Consider the following 13,572-nt stretch of genomic DNA (forward strand, 5'->3'; position numbering starts at 1 on the left):
AAATAATCTCCCAGTGTATTAGGGCCTGTTCACATCACCGTTCATTTCCGTTCCGGGGTTCCGTCGGGTGAACCCCGCAACGGAAAGTGAAACTGACAGCACAGCTTCCGTCGACTCCGCTATTGATTCCGTCGGAAAACCGGAAACCAGCCGGAATGGTGACGAACGGAAAGCATTAGCGATGTTTCCGTCACCATTGAGATCAATGGTGACTAAAACGGAAGCTGTGCTGTCAGTTTCACTTTCCGTTGCGGGGTTCACCCGACGGAACCCTCCGACGGAAACCCGGAACGGAAATGAACGGTGATGTGAACAGGCCCTAAGTGACAAATGTCTTTTAGGGCCTGTTCACATCACGTTTTCCATCCGTTTGGTCTTGCCGCCGTTCATCTGTTCCGTCAGATGAACAGAAAGACAAACGGAAAGTATCGTCTACGTTTGCAAATCCATTGATTTCAATGGAATTTTTTCTCGTTGCGCTGGTTTCAGTTGCGTAAGTTCCGCTAGGTTTCCGTGTTTTTTTTTAAATGGAAAAACAATAATGTGCTGCGCTATTGTTTCCATAAAAAAAATGGAAACCTACCAGAACGGACGCAAAATGGAATGAAATCAATGGATTTGCAAACGTAAACAATACTTTTCATTTGTCTTTCTGTTCATCCGACTGAACAGCTGAATGGAAAAACCAAACGGAAGGAAAATGTGATGTGAACAGGTCCTTACTTCATATCGATTATTTTTGTACATTCTAGTCGTTCCACTGGTGAATAGTCTAGATTGGAGTTGCTAAAAAAATAAAATAATAATCTATTACCAGCAACTCCAATCTAGACAGTTCAGTATTGAGGTAATTAGATTGGGGTTTTACCTCGTAGAAACTACCGCCATCAACTCCAGTCTAGTTACCTCAGAAAGGGACTATCAGGACCATTCTCGAGGCAACGAGGAGATCTTACACATCACCAGCCCTCTCCTCGGCACTACACCACCTATACATTGCACCACCAGTCTTTCTTATAACACTCTTTACACCAGTGTTCATACCAGTCGTAAAATAAGCCAAAATTCCAACAAAGCGCTTTTTCCGGTTATCCACTACTGTACAGGAAGAAGAGTACAGTCACGTGACTTACAGAACACATGACTTCTACGTCATTGACGTACCAACTCGTCCTACGCACGACTCTGGAAAATGGCTACGGCAAAAAGTGCTACTCGTGTAATTGGTTGTGTTCAACCGATTCTCAGCCGAGATTTGAGCGATGCGAAGCGCAGAGTGCGAGAGTTGTATAGAGCTTGGTACCGGGAGGTGCCCAATACAGGTGAGGCGCCGGAGCTCACGTTTTATTACTTCCCTGACCTTCAAATTTGCTGGGGACGACGACACTTGGGTCAATCTGTCCATTTTCTCAAGGTGGAACGGAGAAAACTGAGGTGTTGTTACGTCACGCTTACAGCTATTGTCAGCGTGCTCTGATGTTTAGACGCATGGAAACCAAATGTTACCGCTCAAACATCCTGTCAGGCTGGACACTTGTGTATTTTAGGGTACAGAGAACTTTTTTGTTGCCTTCCTTTCGGTAGACATCTGGTAATAATGTATACAACGAATATATAATCAGAAATATGATGTAAGAGGTACACATGACAGCTCCTGAGATGGAAGGAACAAGTGGTATGCGCAGTGCAAAGGTTTTGGGGTTTACATAGGACCCCCCCCCCCCATAACATACAGCATTTAACCCCTTACAGTCCAAGCCATTTATTTATTTTTCATTTTACACTCCCCGCCTTCTATGAGCTATAACTTTTAGGATTGGCGTGGAGGCGTTATTTTTTTGCAGAAAGTGTTGTAATTTCTTTTGCCACTATATAAAGTACCATATAATGTACTGGGAAGCTGAAAAAAATTCTATGTGGGGTTGGAAGAAGCGGATTTCTCCATTTTCTTTTGGGTTTCGTCTTTACGTCATTCACCGTGCGGTAAAATTTACTTTATTCTTACAGTCGATCCGATTATGGCAATACCAGATATATATGTTACTGCTGCAGCCCTGTAACACTTAGTCGTCCTCTCCCTGTCAGCCTAGATCACTGTGAGGGGAGAGTGGAGAGGGCTACAAGGCCATGTTCACACCACCAAAGAAAAGTCTGTTTTAAATGGATCAACTGTCAGTTTTTCTTGCCCGTTTTTGTTTCATTTCATCTCAAAATTTTCGTCCATTTTGCGGCCGTCTGACTTTTTTCTTTTTTTTTTTACCGCCATTGCCATCCGACTGCACATATTATACCCTGTTTCAGGCTGCCAACGTCTATATACGTGACACTGCACATAGCATTGCCATTTAGAACGTATAGAGGGGTTAATAAATGTGCCAAAAAGAGGTGCAACTGGCACAGCACCAGTAATGTGCCCCAATATTTTCATGTTTGTACACCATAGCACTATCAAGACCAAATGGCCTTTGAACTTCGGTTTAATTTTATGATTGGCGTTCTTTTTATTGTCTGGTTATGTTAATGTGAAAAATTATATTATTATTTGTTCATACTTTATATTTCATGAATTTAAGCTTCTGTCTAATATACTGGTAATGTCTCACTTGGTATCTTTTGTTTTTTTGCTTTGCAGTGCATGTGTTTCAGCTGGATATTACTGTTAAGCAAGGAAGGGAAATGGTGAAAAAGATGTTTAAGAAAAATACAGATGTCACAGATCCCAGGGTCATTGATCTTCTTGTAATCAAGGTAACAAAAATGTTTTGCCTCTAAGGCCCTGTTCACACGGAGTATTTTGACGAGCTTTTTGGCACGGGAACAGCTCCTCAAAAACCGGCCAATAATGCCACCCATTGATTTTCAATGGGAGGCGGGGGCGGTTTTCTCCCGCGAGCGGTAAAACCGCCTCGCGAGGGAAAGGGACATGCCATATCTTCACGCAGTTACGCCTCTGGCCTCCCATTGACGTATTTCGCTGTTTTTTTGCCCGTAGCACTCAATGTGCGCAAGCGAAAAAGTGGCGAAAATTGCGGCAAACGCCGTGCAGGAAGGTCAAAATCTGCCTCAAAATCCCAAACGGAATTTTGAGGCAGAATTTTCCTCCTGCAAAAAAACTCTGTGTGAACAGGGCCTAACTCTTCAGTTCTAACTATTGTGCTTTAGGCCTCATTTACACGAGCGTGTGCGTTTTGCGCGCGCAAAAAACGCTGTGTTTTGCGCGCGCAAAAGGCACTTGGCAGCTCCGTGTGTCATCCGTGTATGATGCGCGGCTGCGTGATTTTCGCGCAGCCGCCATCATAGAGATGAGGCTAGTCGACGTCCGTTACTGTCCAAGGTGCTGAAAGAGTTAACTGATCGGCAGTAACTCTTTCAGCACCCTCGACAGTGAATGCCGATCACAATATACACCAACCTGTGAATAAAAAAAGACTTTCATACTTACCAAGAACTTCCTGCTTCCCCCAGTCCGGGCTCCCGGCCGTTGCCTTGGTGACGCGTCCCTCTCTTGTCATCCGGCTCCACCTCCCAGGATGACGCCGCAGTCCATGAGACCGCTGCAGCCTGTGATTGGCTGCAGCCTGTGCTTGGCCTGTGATTGGCTGCAGCTGTCACTTAGACTTAACTGTCATCCCGGGAGGTCGGACCGGAGTTATCGGTAAGTCAGAACGTCTTTTTTTTTTTTACAGGTTCATGGATTTTCGGAGCGGAAGTCACTGTCCATGGTGCTGAACCAGTTTAACGCTTTCAGCACCGTGGACAGTGACTGTCTCCTGACGTCGCGTACCCGAACATTTTTTACCGGTTTCGGTCAAAACGAGTTTGGCCGAACCCGGTGAAGTTCGGTGCGCTCATCTCGAATTTGACACTCCGTTTGGATGTTTGTAAACAGAAAAGCACGTGGTGCTTTTCTGTTTACATTCAGGAGTTTGACAGCTCTTGCGCGAATCACGCAGTTCGCACGGAAGTGCTTCCGTGCGGCATGCGTGGTTTTCACGCACCCATTGACTTCAATGGGTGCGTGAGTGCGCGAAAAACGCACGATTATAGAACATGTCGTGAGTTTTTTTCTGCGCACACGCGCTGAGCGCAATTCACGCATCGTCTAAACTGCCCCATTGACTAATATAGGTGCGTACGACATGCGTGCAAAGCACGCGCGTCGCACGCGCGTATATTACGTTCGTGTAAATGAGGCCTTAAAGGGGGTTATACCAGAATCAATGATTATCACCTATTCCACAGGATAGGTGATAATTGGGTCATTAACTCCTTCGCGCTCCACGATGTACTATTCCGTCATGCTGAGTGCATCGTTCACGGTCTGTAATGGAATAGTACGTCACGGGAGGAATGGCCATTTCGGCCGTACTCCCGACACATACAGGAGCTGTGACAACTGGTCACGGTGTCTCCGCTGTTTAACCCCTTAGAAGCCGCGTTCAATAGCGATTGTGGCTTCTTAGGGGTTAAACCACCATCGACGGCCCGCTACATGATAGCGGGCAACGATGGTTGCTATGGCAACCGGAGGTCTAATAATGGCCTCCGGCTGCCTAATAATGGCGTCCGGCTATGCCATCTACAGAAGCCTAGTGGGTCTTGACAAAGTCAGGACCCACTATGCTTGCTGTCAGCGAGTAGCTGACAGCTCTAATACACTGCACTATGCATGTAGTGCAGTGTATTAGAATTAGGATCACGACCTCCTGCCTTCAAGTCCCCTAGTAAGACCAAGTGAAAAAATAAAAAAAAGTTGTATAAAAAAAGAAAAGGTTTAAAAGTAATAAAAATAAAAAATCTCCCTTTTTCCCTAATCAGTCCTTTTATTATTAATAAAAATAAATAAACTTTACATAATAGGTATCACCGCGTCCGTAACGGCCTGAACTACAAAAGTATTTTGTTATCTATCCGGCGCAGTGAACGCCATAAAAGAAAATAATAATAAACCATACCAGAATCACAATGTTTTGGTCACTTTACCTCCCAAAAAAATGGAATAATAAGAGATCAAAAAGTCGCAAGTACCTAAAAATTGGCCTGATCTAAACTACAGTTTGTTGCGCAAAAAACAAGTCCTCACACGGCTTTCTTGATGGAAAAAAAATATAAAAAATTATGGCAACACAAAAAGTAAATACATTTTTTATAAAAAGTATCTTATTGTACAAACGCCGCAAGACATAAAAAAAACTATAAACATCCGGTATCGCTGTAATCGTATCGCCCCGCAGAATAAAGTGAATGTGTCATTTATAGCGCACGGTGAACGCTGTAAATTTTTTTTATAAAAAAACAATAGAATTGCTGTTTTTTTTTTTTAGTCACCATGCCTCAAGGGGTTTAATTTCCAAAATGGGGTAATTTTTAATGGCTTTCCTCTGTACTGGTACCTCAGAAGCTCTGCAAATTCGACATGGCGCCCAGAAACCAATCCAGCAAAATCTACATGCCAAATAGCGCTCCTGCCTTTCTCAGCCCTGCCATTTGTCTAACCAGCAGTTTATGACCACATATGCGGTATCGTCGTAATCGGGAGAAATTGCTTTACAAATGTTGGAGTGCTTTTTCTCCTTTATTCCTTGTCAAAATTAAAAATTTGTACCTTTTATCGGAAAATTAGATTTTCAATTGCACAGCCTAAATCCACAAAATGCAGCAAAAAACCTTTGGGATCTAAATGCTCACTTTACCCCTCGATAAGTTCCTTGAGGGGTGTAGCTTGCCAAATAGGGTCACTTTTGGGGGTTTTCCACTGTTTGGCATCACAAGACCTCTTCAAACCGGATATGGTGCCTCAAAAGGAGGCCTCAAACTTCTCTAGGTGCTCCTTTGCTTCGAAGGCCTATTCTTCAGTCCATTAGCACACTAGGGCCACACGTGGGATGTTTCTCAAAACTGAAGAATCTGGGCAATAAGCATTGAGTTGCGTTTCTGTGGTAAAAGCTTCTGTTTTACAGAAAAAAAAGGATTTCCTAAAAAAAATATGAAATTTTGTAAATTTCACCTATACTTGCTTTCAATTCCTATGAAACACCTAAAGGGTTAATAAACTTTCTAAATGCTGTGTTGAATACTTTCAGGGGTCTAGTTTCTAAAATGGGGTCTTTATGGGAGTTTCTAATATATGGGCACCTCAAAGCCACTTCGGAACTGGTACCTAAAAAAAAAAAAGGGTCTTTTAAAATTGTATTCAAAATATGAGAAATGACTGCTTATGCTTGAGTTCTAATCCTTGTAACGTCCTAGAAAAAAAAAGAATGTTCAAAAAATGATGCCAACATATAGTAGACATATGGGAAATGTGAACTAGTAACTATTTTGGGTGGTATAACCCTCTGTTTTACAAGCAGATGCATTTTTATTCAGAAAAATGCTATTTTCAAATTTTCTCAAAATGTTGCTATTTTTCACAAATAAGCACTGAATATATCGACCAAATTTTAGCACTAACCTAAAGCCCAATGGCTCACGAGTTAAATAATGGTATATTGTAATAGTTCGGCCTTTTACGGACGAAGCGATACCAATTTTGTTTATTTTTTTTTACATTACTTTAGAAGAAAAATGGGAAAGGGTTTTTTTTTAACTTTAAACTTTTTTCTCTCTCACTACTAATAACTTTAATTCTTCTACACATTTTATTAGTCCCCTTAGGGGATTTGATCCAGCAATCATTGGATCGCTGGTACAATACACTGCAATACTAATGTATTGCAGTATATTGTTATTTTTACGGGCTTCTGTAACCGCACAATCGCTGTTCCTGTCCGTTAGTCCCGGGTGTCAGCTGTAATACACAGCCGACACCCGCAGCGTATGGAGTGGGCTCAGCATGTGAGCCCGCTCCATACATCACCCCCGCACCAGGACGTGCTATTAAGTCATAGTCGCAAAGGGGTTGATGCACAGCGGATGGTGTGAATATTGCAATTTTCCACTGGTATGCCATTTTAGCGCATAATATGCTGTGCCCAGTTTGTGCCACTGAAGACAAATACCTCATAAAGCGTTAAGCGGGTTCTCCCGAGTATGGCGATGCCATATATGTGGGCGCAAATTGCTGTTTGGGCACGCTGCAGGACTCAGAAGGGAGGGACGCCATTTTGCTTTTGGAGCGCAGATTTTTCTTGGTAGTTTTTCTGTTTGGGGTTTCGCTGGTATTTCAGTTTATAATGTGGGGGCATATGTAACCTGTGGGGAGTACATCAGGGCATAATAAGAGGGTATAAAAATGCAGTAAATAAATAATAATTCATAGATATGTGGCTGGTGTCGCACTGATAAATGGTGTCGGATGTTACCCGCTTTCAGAAAACACTGCACATTTTGCATCGCTATATTCTGAGAGCCAGAACTTTTTATTTTTTCACCACCGGAGCTGTGTGAGGGCTTATTTGTTGCGGGACAATCTGTACTTTTCATTGGTACCATTTTGGGATACATGCGATTTTGTTTGTTTTTTTTTTATCACTTTTTATTAAATTTTTTTGCAAACCGGGTGACAAAAAACAAGCAATTCTGACAATGTTTTTTAGTTTATTTTTTGCGGCGTTCACCGTGCACTGCACATAAAAATTTTACTTTATTCTGCGGGTCGGTACGATTACGGCGATACCATATGTATATAGTTTTTTTAATGTTTTGTGGCGTTTGAGCAATAAAATCACTTTTTTATAAAATCATTTATTTTCTGTGTCACCATATTGTGAGAGCTGTAACTTTTTTTATTTTCCAGTCAAAAAAGCTGTGTAAGGGCTTGTTTTTTGCGGGGCGGGTTGTAGTTTTTATCGGTACTATTTTCGGGTACATGCGACTTTTTGATCACTTTTTATTCTCTATTTTGGGAGGGTTGATGACCAAAAAATAGCGATTCTGGTGTCGTTTTTTTTATTTTTTATTTTTTTTGGGGTGTTCATCGTGCGGGAAAAAAAACCACTACAGTGTCATAGTTTGGGTCGTTATGAACGCGGTGATACCAAATATGTGTACTTTTTTTAACGTGTTCATTTTTTTCCTATGATGAAAGGCTTATTATAGGAAAAAAATGCAGTTTTTGTTTATATAACGTAACTTTTATTTTTACACATTTTTAAAACTTACTTTAAAAATTACTTTTTTTTTTTTTACTTTTTTCACTTGTCCCACTAGGGGACACTTAGACTTGCAGATCTGATCGCTGCTGGAATCCATTGCACTACTTACGTAGTGTAATGCATTCCAACTGTCATTGTTACGTGACAGTCACACTGACAGGAAGCCTCGGAGGACCGGCCGGAGGCTGCTCCTCCGAGGCTTCCGCACATGGCAACCCGGAGGTCATTGTCTGGCCTCCGATTGCCAAAACAGGCATCGGCTGCCCCCACAATCACTTAGTGGGGGCTGCCGATGTGCTTCAATCCCCTTAAATGTGGCGTACGCAATCTGTCGCCGCATTTATGGGGTTAATTGCCGAAATCAGCTGACCTCCCGGTTTCCGGACACTGTCCGTTAGGACAGTGTGCGACGGGAACTACTCCACAACTGTACGTCCAGATGCAGGAAGCAAGCCCTACAGTTGCGGAGCAGCGCGTGAAGAGGTTAAGGCCCAAACTAGGCTGCGTCCTTAAGGGGTTAAAGGTCCCACAACTGGCACCCCCACCGAGAACGTAGGTCCAGAGCCTCCTCACTTCACCCCCCCCCCTCAGTGAGAAGGCGCTTGAATAAAGCGGTGGTTGAACATGCGCCTGCCGCTCCATTCAAAGTCTATGGGACAGACGGAAGCAGCCGACTGCTGTGCTTTGCAGTTTCCGTCATTCCTATAGCCTTTGTGTGGGACTGCAGTGGGGTATTGGTGGAGTTCCCATTAATCAGACAATTATCACCTATCCTGTGGATAGGTGATAATTGTCGAATCTAAGGCTGGGTTCACACGACCACATTAACGTCCGTAATGGATGGACGTATTTCGGCCGGAAGTCCCGGACCGAACTCAGTGCAGGGAGCCGGGCTCCTAGCATCATAGTTATGTACGATGCTAGGAGTCCCTGCCTCTCCGTGGAACTACTGTCCCGTACTGAAAACATGATTACAGTACGGGACAGTTGTCCTGCAGAGAGGCAGGGACTCCTAGCATCGTACATAACTATGATGCTAGGAGCCCGGCTCCCTGCACTGAGTTCGGTCCGGGACTTCCGGCCGAAATCCGTCCGTCCATTACGGACGTTAATGTGGTCGTGTGAACCCAGCCTAATACATCCCATTTACACATACCTTTTTTTTTTTCTTAAGTATGAGCAGTTACCAATTGCTTACTTCAGAAATTATTTTAATACTGTTTATTAGATGTATATATTTACTGCACGGGATAGGTCATCAATGGCTGATGGGTCCGATCAGCTGCACCCCTTTCATTTCTACTTGTTCACTTAAATAGCACGGTGCAGCATGGTGGATTAGTGGTTAGCACTATTGCCTTGCAGCGCTGGGGTCCTGGGTTCAAATCCAACCAAGGACAACATCTGCATGGAGTTTGTATGTTCTCCCCGTGTTTGCGTGAGTTTCCTCCAGGTACTCCGGTTTCCTCCCACACCCCAAAAACATACCAATAGGGAATTTAGATTGTGAGCCCCAATGGGGACAGTAAAAAAAGAGGACCTCTGTACAGCATAATATGTTGGTGCTATATAAGTAATTGAAATAAATAAATAGGAGAAATGGCTGCAATACCTGTAAATCGGCACTTCCGTGCTCGGTGAGCACGCACTCCCTTCAAAATAGCTAATCGGCAGGGGGTCCCAAGAGATTGACCCCCGACCCATCAGCTATTGATGGTTGCCTATCCTGCAACTTTTAAGTATCCTGCAAAGTTTTGTATCAACAAAAAATGACACTTTCGATTCCACAAGGTTATTATTCAAAAATATTAAATACAGCTGGGCCTAACACGTCCTTGTGGTACCCCTCTGCTGACTTTAGCTCTTTTTGAGTGTGCAGCATTTATCAACTATCTTTTCTGTCCCATAACCAATTCTTTACCCATGACATATATTGTAGTCTAGTCAGTGCCTCAGTATAAGGGCGGATTTACACTTAACAGCTCCTTGTGTCATCACCATATGATGCGCGGCTGCGTGATTTTCGCGCAGCCGCCATCATTATGACACTGTATGATTTAAACCGAAAAGCACGTGGTGCTTTTCTGTTTTCATTCATACTTTTTACTGCTGTTGCGCAAATCTCGCGCGTCCCACGGAAGTGCTTCCATGTGGTGCGCGTGATTTTCACGCACCCATTGATTTCAATGGGTGCGTGATGCGCGAGAAACGCAGAAATATAGGACATGTCGTGAGTTTTACGCAGCGGAAATCCGCTGCGTAAAAATCATGGACTGTCTGCACGGCCCCATAGACTAATATAGGTCCGTGCTAGGCACGTGAAAATCACGCACGTTACACGGACGCATATCACGTTTGTGTAAATCCGCCCTAAGTCTATTGTGAGTATCAAATACTTTAGCAAAATCCTAAATATCACATCAGTCACATGATCAATATCCAGATTTGCACTTACCTCCTTAAGGCTTCATTCAGACTAACGGGAATTACGTCCGTGCAACGCGCGTGATTTTCACGCGCGTGGCACGGACCTATATTAGTCTATGGGGCCGTGCGGACATGTGCGGGATTTTTAATCGGCGTGAGTCCGCTGAAGAAAAGTCACGACATGTCCGTTCTTTTCGGCGTTTTGTGCGAATCACGCACCCATTGATGTCAATGGGTGCGTGAAAACCATGCATGCCGCACGGAAGCACTTCCGTGCGAACTGCGTGATTCGCGCAACAGCTGTCAAAAGGATGAATGTAAACTGAAAAGCACCACGTGCTTTTCTGTTTACAAACATCCAAATGGAGTGTCATAATGATGGCGGCTACACGAAAACCACGCAGCCGCGCATCATATGCTGCTGCCACACGGAGCTGGTAAGTGGTTTTTGCGCACGCAAAACGCCACGCTCGTGTGAACCCAGCCTAAAGGTAATGTGTCACGAGCTTAAGTTTTTAAATATTTTTTTTAAGTTTTCACTTTTTACATGTTTTTTTTTTTTTTTGTGTATTAACCCCTTCCCGCAAATGGGCGTTACTGTACTTCCTATTTAGCGGGTCGTTCCCGCAAATGGGCATACAGTTACGCCCTGAGGATGAAGTGGGCACAGGAGCTGTGCTCGCTTCATCTTCAGCGGGTGTCTGCTGTAATATACAGCTGACATCTCGCTGTAACGGCAGCAACCACAGTTCTCGCCGATCGCCGCCATATATATATATTTTGTTTTTGTTTTTTTTTGTTTTTTTTTTTACTGCATTTGTGCTTTTGTGGTTGTTCACGAAGATATGCAGTCCAGAATTGGCAGCCCTAAAATAAAATAATTGTTCTATACTTTTTTTTTAATTTTTTTTAGGGAAAGATGGATTTAGAAGAAACTATAAAGGTATGGAAGCAACGAACACATATAATGCGATATTTCCATGAGACGGAGAGTGTACAACCTGCTGATTTTCTTTCTAGCTTCTATGCTGGCCAGGACCGCTGAGTATTATCGATACATTTTGTTTAATGTTACTCATGCAGCACTGTATGGTTAACAAAAAAATGAACTTTTAAATAATAAAGAAAAAAAAAAACAATAAAATCCAAATATGCTAAATCTAAAGATGCAATGTATTTTTCATTCCATATGATCATTTTGTTTGTATATTATAGTTTTATTTAATTGTGCCTTTAGCTTCCAATGCACTGTACTCCTGGTTCAGTGATGACTTTAGCCAGAAATTCCAAGTAAGGCTTTGATCACCTCCAGGATCCCTGATCTGGATGTTCATGTCTCCTAAAACCAACTAATGAGTTACTGACATTCTACAGTTCTTGTAATGGTCAGGCAAGCAATACTTCTCGTAATCTCTCTCTAGAACTAAGAACAGTTTCTATCATACTGGCTCCTCCTAAGTAAATATCACACTGACGATCTCTTCACGGTTACTAAAAGCAAGGAGTTTTCCAGTCTCCGCAAATAAAGGTGGTTCTTTGTGTAATGAATAGTTAAAAAAAAATTCAAATTATTGAAATCTGGTGATTCAGTCACACCTATTGCTAATCGGTGCCCTAGGTAAATCTGCTCTAGACAAACATTGGTACTACTAATAGTTAAGGTTGCACGATGCATCAAAATATCGATACTATTTAGAGGCCGTGCACCCCCAAGTGGTTCAATACCGGTAATTCATGTATATCGATACTAAGCTGTGCGGCCACACAGCTTAGTACTGTAACCTATGAATGTAGTCCGAGCAGAGCTGCGGCTGTGGCTGTGTAAGACAGCCATTGTCCTGCTCCTGACGACAACAAGTGTGTGTGCGTGCGCGTGTGTGTGCGCGCGCGGTCAGCATGATGTGATGTGGCCAGAGCTGAAGACTTAGAACATGGCGGGCGCACTGCAAAACACCCACATGTTCTGTCATCAGTCTCGACGCCGCCGCTCATTAGGGTAGTGCCACGCTTGTTGTCAGGAGCTGGGCAATGGCTGTATTACACAGTCGCAGCCCCGCTCTAACGGCGGAGAGCAGAGAAACCTGATCTCCACCGCTAATGATCGCAGCATTGAAGGGGAAATACCTGTGGTACATACCATATAATGGGAAGACAGCTCAGGGTCTCATAAAATGCCACCTTTACTACCAGTCATGGCATTTCTGATCTGCTAGCTCAACTGTGCTACTATTGTAAAGTGGAAGCGTCGAGGAGTAACCGCTCCACGACGTAGTAAGACTCATATCGGCAGTGCTGATGTACGTGGCATTTAAAAAGCCCCTATTCTCTGTTGCATCACTCACTATGTAGTTCCAAACTATGAAACTCCCCCCACAAGAACTCCATCGGGAACTTCATAAAATGAGTTACCGTGGTCAAGCAGCTTCACACAAGCCCATAGATCACCATCCGCAATGCCTAGAATTGACTGGAGTGCTGTAAAGTATGGAGAAAGGAGAAAAAGTAGCAAAAAAAAAAGCCACAGTGTTCTCACCCAATATTTTAGTTCTGAGATCTGTAGTTCCCTTAATGGAGTGCAACGAGGAGGCGGCTTGCAGGCTATCAAGAGATTCATACAACGTAGGAAAGAAGAAAGTTTCTCGGCACATCCATAAAATATAAAAGTGCTTTATTTGTTCACCTTAAAAAAATCCAAGGAGGGCACAGGTTAGGCGTTTTACAGCTTACGCGTTTCCAACAAAACTATCCAATTCTAACACGTCTCCACAGGAGCAGCTCTACACACCATTTGAAGAAAGAAACCGGTTTCACGTATAAAGAAATGTGTGTAACCTACAAAATTTTACTCTATATTCAAATGATGTATTTTTAGTTTCAAAACAGTGTGTATGAACGAAATATAATAAGAAACATATCAAACATGTAACATGTCCATAGTTACATCTAGAAAATTAGCATAAACTTGTATATATTAAAAACTGCATACATGCAGAAAAATTTAGATTTAAAATTTTGTTTTTTTAAAGATTGTAGGGTAATAGAAAGATCT

The 13,572-nt window shown here is 42.9% G+C and overlaps 1 protein-coding gene across 1 annotated transcript; it reads left to right on the forward strand.

Annotated features, from left to right (window-relative positions):
• Window positions 1-1,009: 1,009 nt before the first annotated feature.
• NDUFA6 (NADH:ubiquinone oxidoreductase subunit A6) lies at window positions 1,010-11,682 on the forward strand. Its single transcript, XM_075832274.1, has 3 exons — window positions 1,010-1,322; window positions 2,633-2,748; window positions 11,437-11,682. The coding sequence occupies exons 1-3, from the start codon at window positions 1,193-1,195 to the stop codon at window positions 11,566-11,568; spliced, it is 378 nt and encodes a 125-aa protein (XP_075688389.1). The 5' UTR covers window positions 1,010-1,192; the 3' UTR covers window positions 11,569-11,682.
• The last annotated feature ends 1,890 nt before the right edge of the window (window positions 11,683-13,572 follow it).

This window comes from Rhinoderma darwinii, chromosome 7 (genome assembly GCF_050947455.1).
Source record: "Rhinoderma darwinii isolate aRhiDar2 chromosome 7, aRhiDar2.hap1, whole genome shotgun sequence".
Lineage (NCBI taxonomy): Eukaryota > Metazoa > Chordata > Amphibia > Anura > Rhinodermatidae > Rhinoderma > Rhinoderma darwinii.

What these genes read in the sequence shown, in the direction of transcription:
- NDUFA6 (XM_075832274.1), top strand. Translation starts at nt 1,193, where the DNA reads ATGGCTACGGCAAAAAGTGCTACTCGTGTAATTGGTTGTGTTCAACCG. An exon ending in CCGGGAGGTGCCCAATACAG is followed by an intron (nt 1,323 to 2,632) that starts GTGAGGCGCCGG and finishes TTTGCTTTGCAG; the next exon opens with TGCATGTGTTTCAGCTGGAT. An exon ending in TTGATCTTCTTGTAATCAAG is followed by an intron (nt 2,749 to 11,436) that starts GTAACAAAAATG and finishes AATTTTTTTTAG; the next exon opens with GGAAAGATGGATTTAGAAGA.